Genomic DNA, 20,152 nt, shown 5'->3' with positions numbered 1-20,152 from the left:
ACTAAAAATTATAGTAACCCTTCACAACTAATTTGATTTCGGAGGGTTAAACCTCCATCATCAGGTGGATTTATGTCAATAATGGATGAATATATTGTATAACATGTGGCACTGTCTAGCAGCAGTCACAGGGTCCCTTCACCCGACATCAGTACATTACGTACAACATACCACCCCTCAACATGCATCAAGAATCCATCTTTGTATCCATTCGTTGTCCAAAGCTTGACCCAGTGTCTCACTAAATTTGTACTCTTGGCCTCAGTTAAAATTGTTGCAGTTTATTCTAATTTCAGCTGCTTCCTTTATAATCGAGTCCCAATATGACGCTACATGAGCTGTATTTCAACTTGGATCCTGCGTCCATTCTCCCAGCAGTGTTCAACCATGGCCAATTTCGTAAGCTCCCTTAGATTGATGTGTCACATGCACTCAGCACAACACTCCCTAACAGTGTGAATTGTTGGGCCTATTATAGATACTATTGTATTCCCTGGGAACACCACACACAATGGGCCCTCTAAAGAGCTACTTCATCTTTTACAGAGTATAACACATCTTGTATTCAGGAGGCACACCAGAACACTGGTCTCAATCCACATCTCTGTAGCATGTCGTATTTTGCTGGTTGTCATTCCACTGTATGGAAGGAATGTAACTGGCTCGATCTCTTCTACCAGAGACATTTGAAAGTGTTCGCAATTTCTCCCTCACTGTAAGCATTTTTTCTTACATGTGACAGTCAGACTGTAGGCAGCTGTCATCAGATATCACTTTCGCCCTGTGAGCCAATGTTTGAAGGACTGCTTTCTTGAGTGTAGAGTGTGAAAACTGGCGTTCAAGTGCGAATCAGTGTAGGATGCTTTCCTGTTCTCTGAATGATAAGAGCCCTTATGTTTTCTGCTCAACCAAAACGTCCAATAATGGTGGCTTGCCATCCATCTCCATCTCAACAGCAAATTTAATGTTGCGATGGACAAAGTTGTCATCAATGTACCTTACAAGGAAAGATGGGTGCAACATCACAGAGTTTATAGTGATTGTACCTCAAAATGCTGCAAGGTAATTGCTTGATGACCAGGGACACTTGAGAGCCTATCTCTGTGCCATCCATCAACTCATAATGTTCATCACTGAAGTGAAGTATAGAGTGCAAAAAGTACAACACAACAACCTGAAGACCTCAGTATGAGATATACATAAGGCATACAGGAGAGGACCTCAAGATACTGAGATTCTCCTCAGCATGTAGCTACAATACACAAAGCACTGCTGCTTTCTATGTGATTGGAGAAGCAGAGACAGGAAAAAAAAGTTTTTTGGGGAAAATGTCCTACTTGGAATGAACTGCTGCCTGGACATAAGAATGTGGTACACACTCCTCTCATACCACCTACAAATGTTTATCTATCTCCACTGCATATTAAACGGAGTCTCTTACGAAAGACCTGGACAAAACTTCTAGACGATTCATGTACTTGTGAGAGAAGATTATTAGTATAAATGAAATAAAAATACAGGAAGGAATACTTGTAGAACTGCAAATCACAGAATTACAGGTCCAATTAATATTTCCTTAATTTGTTGAGTGCTATTGAAAGAATAGAATGGCTACCTTTCACAAATGTCTGCAAGAACTTTTTATGCAACCATATGGCAGAGAAGTGTCAGGTATTCTACAAGATACCATACCACCTTATGAGATATTAACATGTCACTCAAACTATATTTCTCGAATCATCATTCGGACTTCTTCCGAGATAAACTTGGTGCTATTAGTGACAAATATGAATTGTTCTCCACGATATTTGTCAAATGGAAAGATGTTGTCAGAACAAATGGAGTGCAACAATGATGTTCGACTACTATTGATCCTTAAGAAGTGACATTCGTAAGGCAAAGTATTGCAGGAAATTGAGAAGGAAATAAGTTAAATGACACTTTCCACGTATGTTACCCTTCTGTGTGAATCTTGAAGTCTGGTGAGAACATGCCTTCTGCTACAAATATGTAACTCACAGTTCCCTGTAAGCACTTACGAAAACCATTATTGTATCCAAACTGAAGCTGTCCAGAAATTCTTAAATAAGATTTGGATTCCGGGACAAATTATCTTCCAGAATCGGTATGAAATATTGTTCTTGTAACTGAAAGATGTTTTTCTCGACCATTGTTACTTTCCATTCAAGTCCCTAAGTAGGTCCTACTTATGCATAGTCTTCTACATGTTACAATTATTTAATTGACCATCATTCCTTCTTATTTAACCCTCTTGCCTGTCTTTGTTGTCGTCTGTCTTGTTCAAGCTGTCCTCTGTTTTCTACCTTATGTGCTAAGCCCATGTGGCCATCATTCCTTCTACATGTTAAGCTCTTTCACTTCCAGGAGAAAGGAATTTTTAAGGATTCACACAAAAGTCTAATTTGGGTTATAGAGAGGTGGCAGGATGGAACAAAATGGAAATTAGTACTTGCTGGAGCATGAAATGTCAGTGGAAACAGTACAGTAACTTCACATATCTCTAATGCTTTTATTTCTGGCTCATGTTTTCTATGTCAAGACTACACATAAAATATTATCCATAAAATTACAAACTTAACAGTTCACTTTAGAGGCATTTCTTCATGAGGTCACATTAACAGTTGAAACTGGAAAGAACACATTAAAATTTTAATGTGTACAAGTAGAAATTTAATTCAGTGATCCATTTGTAGTAGGCATGGAAAAACAGCAAGGCATAATTCCCAAACAACACACACCCTTTGTCATGGCAAAAAGGTTTAGATGATTTTGCTCTTCGAACACATTACACTTATGAGTTTCATTCTTCAACATACGCCACAGATCCTATGATACTGCCAATAAGCACTTGTCATAAGCTAAGCACAGTCAAGTTACACTATGTGTTTTATCTTAGTGTTCACTTCTGAAAGTCCAAAAAGTTATCAGTTTTATTTTTTTTATTAAAAATAATTACAAAATAATTTTACACATGTCATCAGAATTGACTGGGATGGTAGGGATTTTACCTAAAGTCTAGTTTAGAACGAGCAGTCGCTCCGAGTATCACAGCAATAAGATAACAAAAAGCTTACTTTATAACATATTCACAATAAAATAAATAAGGCTCTTGCATGATGTGAGATCTTTGCAGAATGATATGTATACACCAGAAATTCTGATTTTTCTTATGAAAACTATTTTATATACAATACAATATGAAAATTAATATCTCCACAATGTCCCATAAAATTTTTGTGGATTTCATTTCATTTTATGAAAATACAAAAATATTTTCTTGTATAACAAACATAGTACATCAATTCTATCTCAGTGCTCTGTATGCCAGTCCTTTGAGATTCACATTATAATGTGAAGGCAGCTGAAAAGAAAAAGAAAATTTTATTTCAATCAGAAACTGATTCACAAACAAGAAAGTATAACATATAAAATAATGTAAAAAAATACGAAAAGCAAGGTAGAGGGTGGTCTCCCACCAAAAAGATAACCTTCAGTTGAAAGTAATAAGAATAGCTACTTGGGAAAAATGGGATAACTAAGGCATTTTTTACAATGTACATAAACTGTGAAAATACAATTCATATGGGGTGCAACAGCATCCTTTGTGTGGTTGTGGTCCAGCCTTTCCAAGTTTTCTCAGTAAATGACAAACCGCAAAGCAACCAACCCATTGCTTTACTTAGCACAATATATAAATCTTTGGAAAGAATACTGTATAAAAGAATCAGCCACAAAATTTTCAGCCAAAACCTGCATGCTGCACAGGCAGCATTCCACCCAAACTTCAGTTGCACAAACCAGGTTTTCTCACTAACCAACTTTTATTGAAGCGGATTTCAAAGCAAACAAAAGACATCAACTGTATTTATAGATCTAATAGTAACAATGGCTTATGATACTGAGAGGAAGCAAAGGGTGACATTCAAACTTTTGCAGTTCATACAATGTCTTAAAATTGGAAACTTCATCAGTGGTTTCCAAATTCCAATGGTCAATAACGTCCCCTAATCAAGCTTTATGAGCGGCTTCCTTAAGAATTAGTGCTAACCCTTATTCTACTTTCCCTCTATATAGCAAACAGAACTACGACAACGTCACGGAAATCTGGATATGCTGACAATTGGGATCTTGCTGCAAGCCAGAAAGACCTGGGCATTACTGAGCCTGTCTTGACTGAAGACTTACAAATTGATGGCAAATACATCCATAACTGGAGGTTACAGCCAAGTGCTGCCTAAACAGAATTGACCAGTTTCCACCTTAACAACAGCTCATCAACAAGGAAATAAAGATCTATTTTGAAGGGAAACAGTGAAGCATAACAAGAGTCCACATTATCTAGGGGGAGACAAGAAACAGAATCTTGCAGAAACTTTGTGGTATGGCAAGGAGTTCATCAGCTCAAACTCTAAGAACTTCTGCCCTAAAACTGGTGTATGCTGTGGGAGAATACTGGGCTGCAGTCTGGTACAACAGCCCATACACCAGACTTGTCAACACACAGCTCAACAAGACTATTACTGTGCATCAGGAGGATTCCATCTCTGTCCAAAATGCTGAGGGCAGTTGGTGGATCCGACAGTGGAAACATCCCACATCTCCTCTGCCGAAGAAATCCAAAGCTGTTCACACAAGTTCCAAAGAGGCCATGACAACCTCCTTGTTCAACTGCAGAGTCCCTGTTTTTGTCCCGTTCCTCGTGTGTGAAACCACAATCAATGTGCAACACTATGAAGACACTTTGCAGGAACTGTCACATGCCATAGATTCAAAACATCCAGGAATGCTGCAGACAGAATCATCACATTGCATGATAATGCCAAACCCACACTGCATCAGTGATTTTCTTGAGAAACACTGTAACATCCTCCATTCAGTCTGGATCTTATACAGTGTGATTTTCACTTCTTTAGTGACCTGAAGAAAGGCTTGTGGACATCAGCTTCAGTCAGATGAGGAAGTGCAAGAGTGAGCATGGTTGTTGATCTGTCAGCGGCTGGCCGAAGTCTACAAAATAGGAATTGATCGTCTCATAGCCCATAGGCATAAATTTCTTAATTTGCGTGGCGTTTACATTTGAATGGAACCATTCCATGGTCCCATTGTGGTGGGTGTTCAATTCTCATTTCACTGACGTTTATAATATTAGATCTACGTACCCAATGGAGCTGGCTCTTTTGGGCTGCTAATTTATTAGGTGTGTATTTAATTCAGAGTATTTCCTACTTTACTGATTACTCTCATCCCTTTTTTGCCATGCTTTATGCAAAGCCTGAGAATTATTAACACACGGTGTATTAAAAAAAAAAAAAAAAAATACAATCTGCTCTGGCACATCTATATTTCTGAAACTAATAAACGTATATGATGAATTTTGTTTTTTGATGAACAGGAAACTAAAAACATAAAAATTTTTTCATATCTTTCAATGTTCCCCCCTTGAGATGCATAGCATATATCAATGCAATATTCAAATAGTTGCCACACTGCAGCAAGCTTGTCTTGATTTACAGCTTCTACAGATGCTGTTATGCGATTCTCAGTTCAGTCATCATTGTTGGTAACACAGGCACAAAGACAGAGTCTTTTATAAACTCCCACAAGAAATAATCAAGCACAGTCAGGTCTAGTGACCTTGAAGGCCAGTAAAGCAAAGCTGAATCATTTCTTCTGATGTAACTGATCCATCATTCAGTAATAATTGGCTATAACAATTCCTACACTTCCAGATGCCAGTGTGGCGGTGCCCCATCCTGTTGGTAAATGAAGTCATTCGAATCAGTCTCCAACTGTGGGAAAAGAAAGTTCTCAAGCATATCAAGATACATTCGACGTCTGTGTCAGACATTTGGGGACGGCCTGGTGATTTGCCTTTACACAAACAACCTGTTTCTTGGAACTATTCATGCCATCGTCTAAAGCTCTGTGCTGTAGGAGGATCCACACCACACCACACCCACTGACCAGTTGGTACTGACTGAAGTGGGCACACACTGCTGCTACCTGGCAGGAACCACGAGAGTTTGCTCTTTCCAACAGCATATTGTTCATGCACATATCTCAAATAATATAATAGTTATGATTATTTTAAATCAGATAATTCTTTTTGATATAACATGTATAATATAAGCATTATAACAAAGTTTAAATCATACTACTACTTTTAATTTGTATAACTTCATAAAACAGAGAACAATGTGTCAAAAGTTGCACTTTTGGCAACAGATGTCTTAATGGCTACAAAGCAATAAAAAACAACAAATGGGACACAGATTCTTTTTACATGTGGAAGTCAGTGTACATGCTTCTTCGGCATGAAATACTGCATTTATATACTACTCCTTTATGAGCAATTAGCTTATGACATTTGATTCATCAGTTTTTGCTCTGCTTACGTTTATTTTACAATTGTTCATGTCACTTTATATTTTACTAACACATGGGACTCAAATATATACTATATTGTAGATTATACAGAAAAACAATTATTTGTTGTTGTGGTCTTCAGTCCAAGACTGGTTAGATGCAGCTCTCCACACTACTGCAACCTACATCCCTCTGAATTTGCTTAATGTATTTATCTCTTTATCTCCCTCTATGATTTTTAACCCCCCCCCCCACGTTTTGCCTCCAGTACCAAACTGATGATGCCTTGATGTCCCAGGATGTGTCCTACCAAACAATCCCTTCTTCTAGTCAGGTTATGCCACAAATTTCTTTTCTCCTCAATTCTATTTAGTGCCTCCTCATTAGTTATGTGACCTACCAATCTAACTTCGTCACTCTTCTGAAGCACCACACTTCAAAAGCTTCTATTCCCTTCTTGTCTGGACTATTTACCATCCATATTTCATGTCCATACATGGCTATACTCCATACAAATACTTTCAGAAAAGACTTCCTGATACTTAAACCTATATTCGATGTAAACAGATTTCTCTTCTTCAGAAATTATTTTCTTGCTATTGCAAGTCTATATTCTATATCCTCTCTAGTTTGACCATCATCAGTTATTTTGCTTCCCAAACAGCAAAACTCAACTACTTCTTTAACTGTCTCATTTGCTAATCTAATTCCCTCAGCAGCACTTGATTTAATTCGACTACTTCAATTTATCAGGGTGTATATGTGGACAAGGGAAAAAAATTGCCAGATTTTCCCAGATTTATTGGTTAAAAAATACACCTTTTCCCAGGCAAAAATACACTTTTTCCGTGTTAAGTGACAGTATTCTTTCAAATGGAACCGTACAACTTATCAATCCTTTGAATGATACTGTTTTATACACTGGTGTAGAACTTCCTGGAACTTTATAAAATGAAGTCCAGCAAAAGCATGAGATCGAAAAGTAGTAGTAGTAGTAGTAAAAACCTTCCTGGCAGATTAAAACTGTGTGCTCGACCGAGACTCGAACTCGGGACCTTTGCCTTTCGCGGGCAAGTGCTCTACCATCTGAGCTACCGAAGCACGACTCACGCCCGGTCCTCACAGCTTTACTTCTGCCAGTATCTCGTCTCCTACCTTCCAGACTTTATAGAAGCTCTCCGCTGCAGAGTGAAAATCCCATTCTGGAAACATCCCCCAGGCTGTGGCTAAGCCATGTCTCCGCAGTATTCTTTCTTTCAGGAGTGCTAGTTCTGCAAAGTTCGCAGGAGAGCTTCTGTAAAGTTTGGAAGGTAGGAGACGAGATACTGGCAGAAGTAAAGCTGTGAGGACCGGGCGTGAGTTATGCTTTGGTAGCTCTTATGGTAGAGCACTTGCCCGGGAAAGGCAAAGGTCCCGAGTTTGAGTCTCAGCTGGGCACACAGTTTTAATCTGCCAGGAAGTTTCATATCAGCGCACACTCCGCTGTCATTCTAGTAGTAGTAGTAGTAGTAAGAAATTTGTATATAAATTCAGAATCATCATATTCTTCCTTATAATTTGTGTGATGTCCCAGTTTCTTCTCCTCGTTCTAACAATCTTGTCATCACAAATTCTGTAACTATTCCTGCCATTCTCAAACCTTGTTCTCCTGTTAACTTCAATAACCCTGCCAGAATCACCAGTTTATTTATCCTGTGTTTATTCTCTGGTTAGGTATTATTATGCATTCGTATAACGCATTTTTCATGCTATTCCGAGAACAAGAATATAAGTGTCTGCTAACCGAGGATTGTACAGCTAGCCCTTAGTAGTGTAGCATCTGGCAAAAATTTTCTGTCAAAATTTCATTTTCTTGAATACACCGAGAAGATAATATGTAATCTTTCTTACCTTTGTATTCCTGTTATTCATTCATTTCCACTCTGGCAGTCTGAATCTATGGATTTCACTAATAATGATAATAACGCTATTCATTCGCACACCCAAGTAACCACATAAACAAACAGTGACTGGCATTCACCCATTACAGTTTATTCGGTTCATCTCATATAGCCCAGTTCCCTTTTGTCTGTGGAAAAGTTGTTCTTTCTAGATGCGACAGGGATTCTCCTGGCAGAAACATCATGTACACTATGTGTGCATTCAAAAATCAACTTATAATGTGTTCAGATATCAACTTAGTATGTGTTCAAAAACCAACAGAGATGTGTTTCAAAATCATATTTACAAACTATAGACCAAGCTGCCCTTGACACCAGGTGCTCTGTGCAACAAGACTTCTATTTATTTATTTTTTTTCCTCCAAGAATGTGAATTTGGTGTCCCCTGAAATTGCACCCGTACGCTGCAAAATTTCGTATCACGATGCGCTGCATATTTTCATATTACAAAAGTATAAATCCAAATTCCATCAAACACAGCACATTAGCTTCCAAAGCATTGAAATCGAGATTGCAATGCTCTTTCGTAAGCCAATCACAGTTTATGACACGTATCTCGCCAGTCAATGACAGCAGATATTCAGAGCAATGGACACATGATGTAGTCAGCCAATAGCAACATCACTGTTAAGCAGTGTGGACACACAAATAGGAAAGGTTAATGGTTTAAATTAATATACATAGTGTATCTACAAGAAAAGCTAAGCTTTCCCATATAATATTGATCTTTAAGATTAATAAGCAAAAGAGGAGCTAAGCTTTCACATGTAATATTGGTCTTTTTATGCATGTGTCACACTTTAAGATACACCACACAAATTTGCCAGTAAAATTTAAAATAATAACATAAATGTCTGGTCTTCCAGACTCAAAATTCTTCTAAGTGGCTGGTCCTTGAAGTGGCAAGTTTTAAATGAGAGTCAAACACTCTGTGATTTAAGAATTTGTCGCACATTCTTACACATAACATAATTGATCTTGAGTAAAAGGAAATTTACTTTGAAAGAAATGCTTTTCAAACTACCATTCACAATACTTTCCTGCGACCTGTTACAAATAGGATCGTTTCAGTGCCAGAAAGCAGGTATTACTGCACTTGCACAGTTACGATGATGTTTGTTTGTACATATAAAGCATTAAGAGATCTTACATAACATCATAAAAGAAACAGGACATCAGAGGATATTTCAAGAGCATCAGAAATTCGTAAACCATACTTAAAATGCATAATTCGGCTTGAAGTGCACATTTGCATGTCCACATTCACACTGAAGTAGGCCACAACCTAATATTAAGCTTTTTAGTGGGGTTTTCGTGATGTAAATTTTCTTGGAGTACTACCAACACTGTACTATTTCATGTTCGGTTCTTTATTATGGCATAATGCCATTCGTACCAGAGGATGAAAACATTCACTTGAAATTCAGCGAACAGTTGCAACTAGCCTATACTGTGGAATGAAATGCTTCATTTGAAATAAATTGACCATCTCAGTGGAAAAAATTAATAAAAGCCAAATCTTTTTAGCAAACAGGCAAAAATAACTTCATTGTTGTGCAAGGCAATTAATGCTTGACTGCCAAAAATGTGGAAATAAAATAAAATCAGAAAACAAACTAATAATATATTTCAGCCTTACGTAATTATGTGATTGTATTTTAATTCACTTTATAGCTCCCGGCCACAGAAATCCATTTTGTTTTCATTTGAGGTGAAAGCTATAAACAAAGCAGAAACAAAAAAATCACTACACATAAACACGAATCATACGGAGATTAGGACCGACCCCCCCCCCCCCCCCCCCCACACACACACACACACACACACACACTACAACTCAGACTGCTCTGCACACAAATCTGGCAGCTTGGGCGCACCAGAAAAAATTTTCCCGTTAGCATCTGGCTTCAAGTAGCCAGAAATGGGAGAAGGTACTGCTAATATATGACTGAACTACACATGTGCACAAACCTGCTGGCAACTGCTCAAATGAACCTAATGTAAGCAGCTGTGACGTCACGCTCATCAGAAGCAGTTTGTTGTAATGAAGTACTGCATAGTCTTCATCCCAAGGCCTTTGACACATTTAGCTTTTGGCAGATGCGTGTGTGCATGGTGTTTTGTTGTTGTAGATGGAGCATTTCCTTTACAACTAAAGTTTCATTCTTTTCCTTTCTTTCATTTATGTTTTATTGCTACAGTGTTCTTCTGCAGTAGCAGGATACAGTAATGTTCTTTGTTAGCGTATCAGTTCCTACCATTCAAAATCACAAAAATTTAACTGAAATCTAGAACAATAAAAAATTTCTAAAATTCGGAAAAATTTCTGGGTTATTTCCAGTTTTCTTCCCTGAGGTCAGCCCCTATCAGTTTTTCCATTCTTCTGTAAAGAATTTGTGTTAGTATTTTGTAACCATGACTTATTAAACTGATAGTTGGATAATTTTCACACCTGTCACCAACTGCTTTCTTTGGAATTCGGATTATTATATTGTTCTTGAAGTCTGACGGTATGTCACCTCTCTCATGCAATTTGCTCAACCCATGGAAGAGTTTTGTCATGGCTGGCTCTCCCAAGGCTATCAGTAGTTCTAACAGAATGGTGTCTACTCCTGGGGCCTTGTTTCAACTTAGGTCTTTCAGTGCTCTGTCAAATTCTTCACACAGTATCATATCTACTTCCTCCTCTTTATCTATGTCCTCTTCCATTTCCATATTATGGCCCTCAAGTATGTACTCCTTCCACCTTTCTGCTTTCCCTCATTTGCTTAGGACTGGTTTTCCATCTGAGCTCTTGATATTCATACAGATGGTTCTCTTTTCGCCAAAGGTTACTTAATTTTCCTGTAGGCAGCATCTATCTTCCCCTAGTGATGTATGTTTCTAAATCCTTACATCTGTCCTCTAGCCGTTCTTGCTTACCCACTTTGCAGTCCCTGTCAATCTCATTTTTTACACTTTAGGAAAAGACAGATTGCTACTTACCATAAAGAAGACACATCAAGTTGCAAACAGGCACAATTAAGTGACACATAAAGCTTTTGGCCACAGCCTTCATCAGTAAGAGACAGACACACAAGCAAGCACACCTAATGCACACACAACCACTAACTTCAGCATCTCGAGTCAGAATACAGCATGTGGGATGCAAGCAGCAATCCAAAAGGGGGCAGGGAAGGGGAAGGGATGGTGTACCAGTGGGGAGAGAGACAAATGCTGTCTGGAGGAGTGTGCAGGCACTAGAACGCTAACAGGCACAGTGTCAGGAGGTTGTGGGGCAGGGACATAGGAAAAAATGAGCAAAATAGGGAGGACTGGGGGAAAGGCAGGTGGATGCATTGGCAGAGGGCTGCAAATAAACATGTGGGAGATGAGAATGGGGAGGAGATGATAGCACAGAGGGGGTGGAAACTGTTGGGTGCAGGGTGTGAGGACAGTATATTACTATAAGTAGTGGCTGGGATAGTTATGGGAGTGGAGAATGTGTTGTAAAGATAACTCCCATGTGAGCAATGCGGAACAGCTGGTGCTGGAGGGAAGAATCCAGATGGCTCGGGTTGTGAAGCAGTGATTAAAATCAAGTGTGTTATGTTCAGCAGCATGTTATGCCACAGGTTAATCTACTTTGCTCTTGGCCACAGTCTGGTGGTGGCCGTTCATCCTGGTCAACAGAAAAAACTGTGCCGTGATTGCAGCAGAGCTGGTAAACAATATGGCTGTTTTCACAGGTGGCCTGACCAAAATGGGGTAAGATAAACCTGTGACAGGACTGGAATAGAAAGTGCTGGATGGGTCTGTTGGGCAGGTTTTGCACCACAGTCTTCCTCAAGGATTGGGATTGGGAGTGGTGTAGGGTTGGACATGGATGTTGCAGAGGTTGGATGGGCAATGAGACACTACTTTAGGAGGGGTAGGAAGTATCTCAAGTACAATGTCCCTCATTCCAGGGTATGATGGTAGGAAATCAAAGCCCTGGCGAAGGATGTGGTTTAGTTGTTCCAGTCCAGGATGGTAATGGGTGATGAGAGGTGCATTCCTTTGTGGCTAGTTCTTTAGGGTGGTGGGAGGATTGGGAGTGTGAGGGGGAAATGGCACAGGAGATGTGTTTGCGGACTTGATCTGGGGGATAGTGCCCATCTGTAAAGACCTTGGTGAGGCCTTCAGCATGGGCAGGCTGTAAGGGAGAGATTTTTTGATGTGAAAGGGATGACAGCTGTCAAAATGCAGGTACTGTTAGTGGTTGGTGTGTTTAATGTGGACAGAGGTGCAGAAGAATTCATCAGATAAGAAAAGGTCAACATCTAGGAAAGTGGCATACTGGGTTGTGGAGGACTACGTAAAGCGGATGGGAGAGAAGGTGTTGAGGTTGTGAAGGAAAGAAGGTATGGTGTTCTGACACTGACTCCCAATCCCTACTCCTTTCTGATGCCTCCATCTGCACCTCTGTCCACATTGAAACCACTAACAGTACCTGCATTTTGACAGCTGTCATCCCTTTCACACCAAAAAAATCCCTCCCTTACAGCATGACTACCCGGGGACAGTTTACCTGTACTGACAAGAACTCCCCAGCTCAGTATGCAGAGGGTCTCACCAAGGCCTTCACAGACAGGCACTATCCCCCAAACCTAGCCTGCTGACAGATCTCCCATGCAAGAGAAGTTTTGGAAAGACCCTTGATGTGCAGCAACATATACACTGCATATTTTCGTATAATTAAAGTATAAATTTGAACTGCACCAAACACAGCACGTTAGTTTCTGGAGCATAGAAATCGAGATTGCGACATACTTTTGTAAGCCAGTCATATCACACGCCACGTGATCTCGCCAGCCGATGACAGCAGATATTCAGAAAATAGGACACGTGTTATAGTCAGCAAATAGCAAGATCATTGCTATGTAGCATGAACACACAAAGAGGAAAAGTTAATGGTTTACATTAATAAACATAGTATAGCTACAAGAAAAGCTAAGCTTTGACATATAATATTGGTCTCGAAGATTAATAAGCTACAAGAGAAGCTGAGCTTCCACATGTAATATTGATCATTTTTTGTGTGTGTTATACTTTAAGATACATCACACAAATGTGCCAGTAAATTTAAAATAATGACATAAATGTCTGGTCTTCTGGACTCGAAATTCTGGTAAGTGGCTGGTCCTCAAAACGTTCAGTTTTAAATGTTCTGTGATTTAAGAAACTCATCCCACTTTCTCACACGTAACATAATTTACCTTGCATAAAAAGAATTTGCTTTGAAAGTAATGCTTTTCGAACCACCATTCGCAATACTATTCCGTGACTCTTAAAAATAGGTTCGATTTAGCAGTTGCCAAAGAGCGCCAGAAAACAGGCATTATTGTGCATGTGCAGCTGCAGTGGTGTAGGAAGCCCACACATTCATATGTATAAAGCACTAAGAGAGCTTACATTACACCATAAAAGAAATAGATCATCAGAGGATACTACAAGAGCATTGGTGTGGTTTTTGGGAAGTAAATTTTCTTGGAGTACCAGTATGTACTATCTCATATTTGATTCTTTATTATGGCATAATGCCATACTTGGCAGAAGATGAAAACATGCACTTGAAATTCAGCGAACAGTTGGAACTAGCCAATACTGTACCAGCACAACAAGGCCATTTTGTTTGATGTATCAATGCCAGATTAGTCAATAATTCAGATTGTTGCCCCTGCCACTACTGAAAAGGCTGCTGCCCCCTCTTCAGGAACCACACATTTGTCTGCCCTCTCAATAGATACCCCTCCACTGTGGTACAGCTATCTGTATTGCCGAGGCACACAAGCCTCCACACCATTGGCGAGGTCCATAGTTCATGGACACATCTAATTCTTACATTGCATATGAGTTTAATAGAAGGTACACTTCCTCACTATTAAGTAAGCTAGTACTGCTCCAACTGTCAGATGATAACACAGCAGCAAGCTGCAGCAACTGTATATGTTAGACTATGGTAGTATAATGAGCATAGGCTGTAATTTTCCAAATACAATTAGCACAACTACATACTGCCTGAAGGACTCATTAAGAACTTGACTCACCTTGCATAAAAATTTAACTACTTTTATATTTTTGTTTTTCATTCAGCCCTGAACTATCCACAGCAGACTGTCAAAATTACATGAACACACATCACCCAAATAAAATGAAAATAGGCCTTAATTAGTCAATACTTACATTGGCACCAATTCGAGATAAATAACGATTTCGAATATGGAAGTCCGAATGCGGCTGAAGCAAGTCGTGGGGAGTTATATCTGACATTGAACCCGATGCCAATAGCTTTTCTCGTTCCAGAACTTCAGCAGCCCTGAAATGACATTTTTTTGTGAAATAGGTAGCAATGGAAAAACACACATCTTATCCAGAATGCATGTTACAAGTTTAGAGCAACTGTTTGCATGATATAGGACGAACTACACATTGGTGTTCAGTAAGCTAGTTCTATATAACAGCCTGTTCTTTTCATTTTGTGGCACTGATAATTACAATTGCCTTCAGCACTATCTAAAACACAAAAGACCTATTGTTTGTTTTCTTGTTTATTGATTAAAGATGATTAGAGACTGTGCCTGTTGTGTACAGATGGAGGAGGAAATGGCCAAACAGTTGGAAGCCGTGTTGGCCATGAACAACAGGCTTCAGGCTGCTGTCTTCTGGATGGCAGAGGGGTTGGGGCATCTGAGATGAAAGCTTTGGCACCTCTGGAGCTTATAGTGCTGTGTGGGATTCGTGATGCATCTGTGCTTACTGATTCACATGTCCCTGACAGTGATTGGATGAATAGTGGTGTGGCTGCGGATCTCTGAGCAGAAGTCGAAAGTAGGTACCAGCCACACAGCTGTCCCCTTACATATTAAAAGCAGGTTTGAGGCATTGCCTGCAGCTGAAAGTACAACTGAACCAGCATGGGCCTGTTGGCACTGTGGCCGAAGCTCCTCCGAAAGCCCAAAAAGTTGTGACTGCTTGTCACTGGGAGCTCCAATGTTAGGTGGGTGATGGAGCCCCTCAGTAAAACAGCAGCCAGGTTGGGGAAGACCAGTGCTCACTCTATTTACCTGCCACAAGGTCTCAGCCATGATACTGAGGAGGCTTTGCCAGCAGCAACTGAGAAAACTGGGTGCACCCACCTGCAAATCGTAGCTCACGAAGCCGATGAATGATATCTGCTGCAGGGATCCCAGATGGCTGGCTGATTTGGTGAAGACAGCCTTGCCTGTGGGGTGGGAACAGACCTATTGTTTTGCAGTACTGTTGGCGGAACCAATGGTGGCCCTCTGGTTCAGAGCAGAGTGGAAGGTCTACACCAGAGGCTCAGATGATTCTGTGAAGGTATCAGATGCAAATTTCTCAGCCCGCAGAATCAGGAGGAGAATTGCAGGGACAAGTGTGCACTACATGCAGGAAATGACTAATAGGATATTGGAGTATGTGTGTCATGCACATATGGGTTTTTTAGGATAGAGAAATCCCTCCACAGGCCCAATAAGATGCCTTCAGTGTTCACACAGAGTAGTATTCATCATAGCAGATTGGGAAAAGAAAATGACAATACAGTAGCACTTAAATGGAGGAGCATCTACAGAAAGATCCCGAAACTAATGTAGATTATAAAAGGTAACAATAGATACACAGAACATGGGATGGAAAGCCGGCTGGAAGCGGAGGTTGATAGCAATGAAATGCTAAACGTTGACAGGAATATTCACCGCAAAGAGAAGTAACGATGGTGGTGGAGGCATATTTATAGCAATAAAAAGTATGATAATATCTAGTGAGATTAGTACAGTGTCAGGATGCAAAATAGCCCCAGTGAAAAGTGTTAAAGGTGGATCAAACATGGTCGTCGGATGTTTTATAGACCCCCTGCCTCAGTAACAGTAATGGTGGAACAGTTGAGGGGAAACTTGGAGAACATATCACGTAAATTTCCTGGCCATGTTGTAGATAATCTACCAACTATAGATTGGGAAACTCAAGTGATTAGGACAGGTGGTAGGGACAGATTAGAACAGGTGACAGGGACAGAGATTCATCTGAAACTGTTTTAAATGCTTTATCAAAAATTACCTTCAGCAGTTAAACAGGGAATTGACACTGCGTAATGGGTGGTGGAAAAACTGTGTTTAGGAAACTGAGGTTTCTTGGAAAGCAGTTTACCAACAAAAAAGAGGAAACAGCTCGAAATGAAGAACATAAGCCCTCAGCTTCAGTATCAAAACATGGGACAACAGAATTGTACAGGTGCGTGAGTGATGCTGATGGATTCTACTGGAGTCGGACTTGTTGATTTAGAGCTTCACTGCCAGGCTAAAAAGTTTTCATGTTCATGCGTTAGCTGTAAAAATACAGAATGCATGATTGTCGTTGAAGAAAGAAGAGTGGGAATAGCTTGTGATATTAAATTAATTTGTAATTCATGTGGCAATGAATTTTCATTTTCCTCCTCCAAAAAAAATTGACACTGGTACCTATGAAAGCAATTGTAGGTTAGCATATGCTCTGAGATGCCTTGGAAAGGGCAGGGAAGGAGGTAATTTATCGTGTGGTTTTCTGAACATGCCTCCACCTTGTGCAAGGTTTGAAAAAAAAAAATAAAGAAATGTCTGATGCTGTATGTGATACTGCCAAAGTTTCCATGAAGAAAGCAGTGGAGAAAATGGTTGAAATAAACCAAAAATAAATAGATCATGGGGTAGATATTCATGACAGTGAATCTCCTACAAATGTTACTGACCTGTGTGTGTCTGTAGATGGAACATGGATGAAGAGGGGTCTCACAACCACTGTATGGAGTTGCATCTGTTATTGGTATTGACTCAGGTAAAGTTAGAAATTATGTCTAAATACTGCCACCAGTGTGCAACAGGGAAAATGTCCAACAATGAAGACAGTGAGAGACTGTGGCAAGTAAAGCATGCGGTAGCATGCTCTAGAAAATATAGTGGCTCAAGTGGGGGCATGGAGGCTGCTGGAGTTGTGAGGATGGTCTCCAGATCTGAGGACCAGTATGGTGTTAGATGTACTTAATACCTTGGTGATGGGGACTCCTCTTCATTCAAAGCACTAACAGATAAAAATCCGTACAATACAACAATAGAAAAGTTGGAATGTGTTGGCCATGTCCAAAAGAGGCTTGGTGGCAGGCTTCGTCGCATGCTGGAGGAGAAGAAAGGTGAAGTACTTGAGGATGGAAAACCACTAGCACAAAAAGGCAGGCCTACTCTGAAAGAAACTGATTCTCTTCAGTTACTTTATGGGAGAGCTATCAGGAAAAACACACACAATTTAGAGGCAATGAGGTGTGCAGTGTGGGCAATTTTTTTTCCACAAACTATCCACCGACCAAATACCAATGCACAATCTGTGTCCGAAAGATGATTGGTCTAAGTTCAATAATCAGAAATGAGACTTATTTACAAAAATACTCATTACGGGAACCTGTTATGAATGCAATGATGCCAACATTCAGGTTACTGAGGAAGTGTCTTCATGGAAAGGCACAAAATGCAAATGAAAGTCTCAATAATTTAATTTGGATTAGATGCTCAAAAAGGACATTCAGTGGACTTGAAATACTCAAAATAGGTGTATTTGTAGTAGTTTTGTGTTACAATAACGGAAATAATGGCAGAATTGAAATGTTGAAGAGATCCTGGTGTGTTTACAACAAAAGCATTTTACACCATCAAGAACAGCAGGGTCATGAAAACTAACAGATCAGTGTCTTACCTGCAAATACAGACCAGGCAGATTCGAAGAGGAGAGAAGAGAAGAGAAACCTGGAGGATGAGGAGTATCAATATGGAGGATTTTAAAACTGAGGTAAGCTTATTACATGCAGAAGTATGAGAAGAAAAACTTTGAACCTCATTTTCTCAGTTTTAAATGTTTTACGTTATTGGAAGGTTTTTTCTCAAAAAGTGAATGCGCTAATGCTATGAAATGTTTTGGAACTGTTGGCAGTGTGTTACTGTCTCCCTGGAACTAAAAAAATATGAGACCCTGCAATTACATTATGATTCTTAGATTATTGTATCGAGAAAAAAAAGTTGATTTTGGATGTGCAAAATTAAAAGCTCTGTTAAGGATACAATTTGTACCATAAATTAATAACTAGTTCAGTGGTCTTATAACCTTCTCAGGACATTACAATAAAATTTTCAGATTACTTGCATGAATGGAATCTGAATTATGCTTTTTATAAAACAGACAACAACAAAATTAAAAATTCAAATTTCTGGCAAAATATTAATCCTGCATATTTTATTATATTTTCTGTTAAAACACAGCTCTTTTGCTTTACGCATGCAAAATTTTAGATTTGTACATTAACAATTATGGTTCAAATGGCTCTAAGCACTATGGGACTTTAACATCTGAGGTCATCAGTCCCCTAGACTTAGAACAACTTAAACCTAACTAACCCAAGGACATCACACACAGGATTCGAACCTGCAACCATAGCAGCAGTGGTTCTGGACTGAAGCACCTAGAACCACTTGGCCACAGTGGCTGGCATTAATAAATATGGCTGTAATGATTTTTAAATAAATGTTTACATTTTCTATTAATAGAGGGAAACATTCCACATGGGAAAAATATGTCTAAAAACCAAGATGATGTGACTTACCAAACGAAAGCGCTGGCACGTCGATAGACACACAAATAAACACAAACATACACACAAAATTCAAGCTTTCGCAACAAACTGTTGCCTCATCAGGAAAGAGGGAAGGAGAGGGAAAGACGAAAGGATGTGGGTTTTAAGGGAGAGGGTAAGGAGTCATTCCAATCCCGGGAGCGGAAAGACTTACCTTAGGGGGGAAAAAGGACGGGTATACACTCGCACACACACACACATATCCATCCACACATATACAGATACAAGCAGACATATACAGAGGCAAAGAGTTTGGGCAGAGATGTCAGTTGAGGCGGAAGTGCAGAGGCAAAGATGTTGTTGAATGACAGGTGAGGTATGAGTGGCGGCAACTTGAAATTAGCGGAGACTGAGGCCTGGTGGATAACAGGAAGAGAGGATATATTGTAGAGCAAGTTCCCATCTCCAGAGTTTGGATAGGTTGGTGTTAGTGGGAAGTATCCAGATAACCCGGACGGTGTAACACTGTGCCAAGATGTGCTGGCCGTGCACCAAGGCATGTTTAGCCACAGGGTGATCCTCATTACTAACAAACACTGTCTGCCTGTGTCCATTCATGCGAATGGACAGTTTGTTGCTGGTCATTCCCACATAGAATGCGTCACAGTGTAGGCAGGTCAGTTGGTAAATCACGTGGGTGCTTTCACACATGGCTCTGCTTTTGATTGTGTACACCTTCCGGGTTACAGGACTGGAGTAGGTGGTCCCGCATCCCGCAACTACCCTCCCGATCTGGTACAGAAGCAAATAACAAGAGCCACTTCCTCATCCTCTCAAACCCAGAACCTCCCACAGAAGAAACACAAAAGTGCCCCACTTGTGACAGGATACTTTCCGGGACTGGATCAGACTCTGAATGTGGCGCTCCAGCAGGGATACGCCTTCCTCAAATCCTGCCCTGAAATGAGATCCATCCTTCATGAAATCCTCCCCACTCCACCAAGAGTGTCTTTCCGCCATCCACCTAACCTTCGTAACCTCTTAGTTCATCCCTATGAAATCCCCAAAACACATTCCCTACCCTCTGGCTCCTACCCTTGTAACCGCCCCCGGTGTAAAACCTGTCCCATGCACCCTCCCACCACCACCTACTCCAGTCCTGTAACCCGGAAGGTGTACACGATCAAAGGCAGAG

General features: G+C 40.1%; 1 protein-coding gene across 2 annotated transcripts in view; it reads right to left on the bottom strand.

Moving 5' to 3' along the window:
• Positions 1-2,510: 2,510 nt before the first annotated feature.
• LOC124777738 (major facilitator superfamily domain-containing protein 1-like) overlaps positions 2,511-20,152 on the bottom strand; it is a 129,642-nt gene continuing 112,000 nt past the window's right edge. For both annotated transcript variants that reach the window (XM_047253240.1, XM_047253239.1), the window contains exons 11-12: positions 14,532-14,664; positions 2,511-3,382 (exon numbers count right to left, since the gene is read on the bottom strand). In XM_047253240.1, coding sequence (XP_047109196.1) covers positions 3,326-3,382; positions 14,532-14,664 — 190 coding nt within the window. In that variant the 3' untranslated portion in view covers positions 2,511-3,325. The remainder of the gene's footprint in view (positions 3,383-14,531; positions 14,665-20,152) is intronic.

The sequence above is a fragment of the Schistocerca piceifrons genome, chromosome 2 (assembly GCF_021461385.2).
Source record: "Schistocerca piceifrons isolate TAMUIC-IGC-003096 chromosome 2, iqSchPice1.1, whole genome shotgun sequence".
NCBI classification, from domain to species: Eukaryota; Metazoa; Arthropoda; class Insecta; order Orthoptera; family Acrididae; genus Schistocerca; species Schistocerca piceifrons.
The sequence above is the reverse complement of the archived record's forward strand: the minus strand, read 5'-3'. Positions and strand labels throughout refer to the sequence as shown.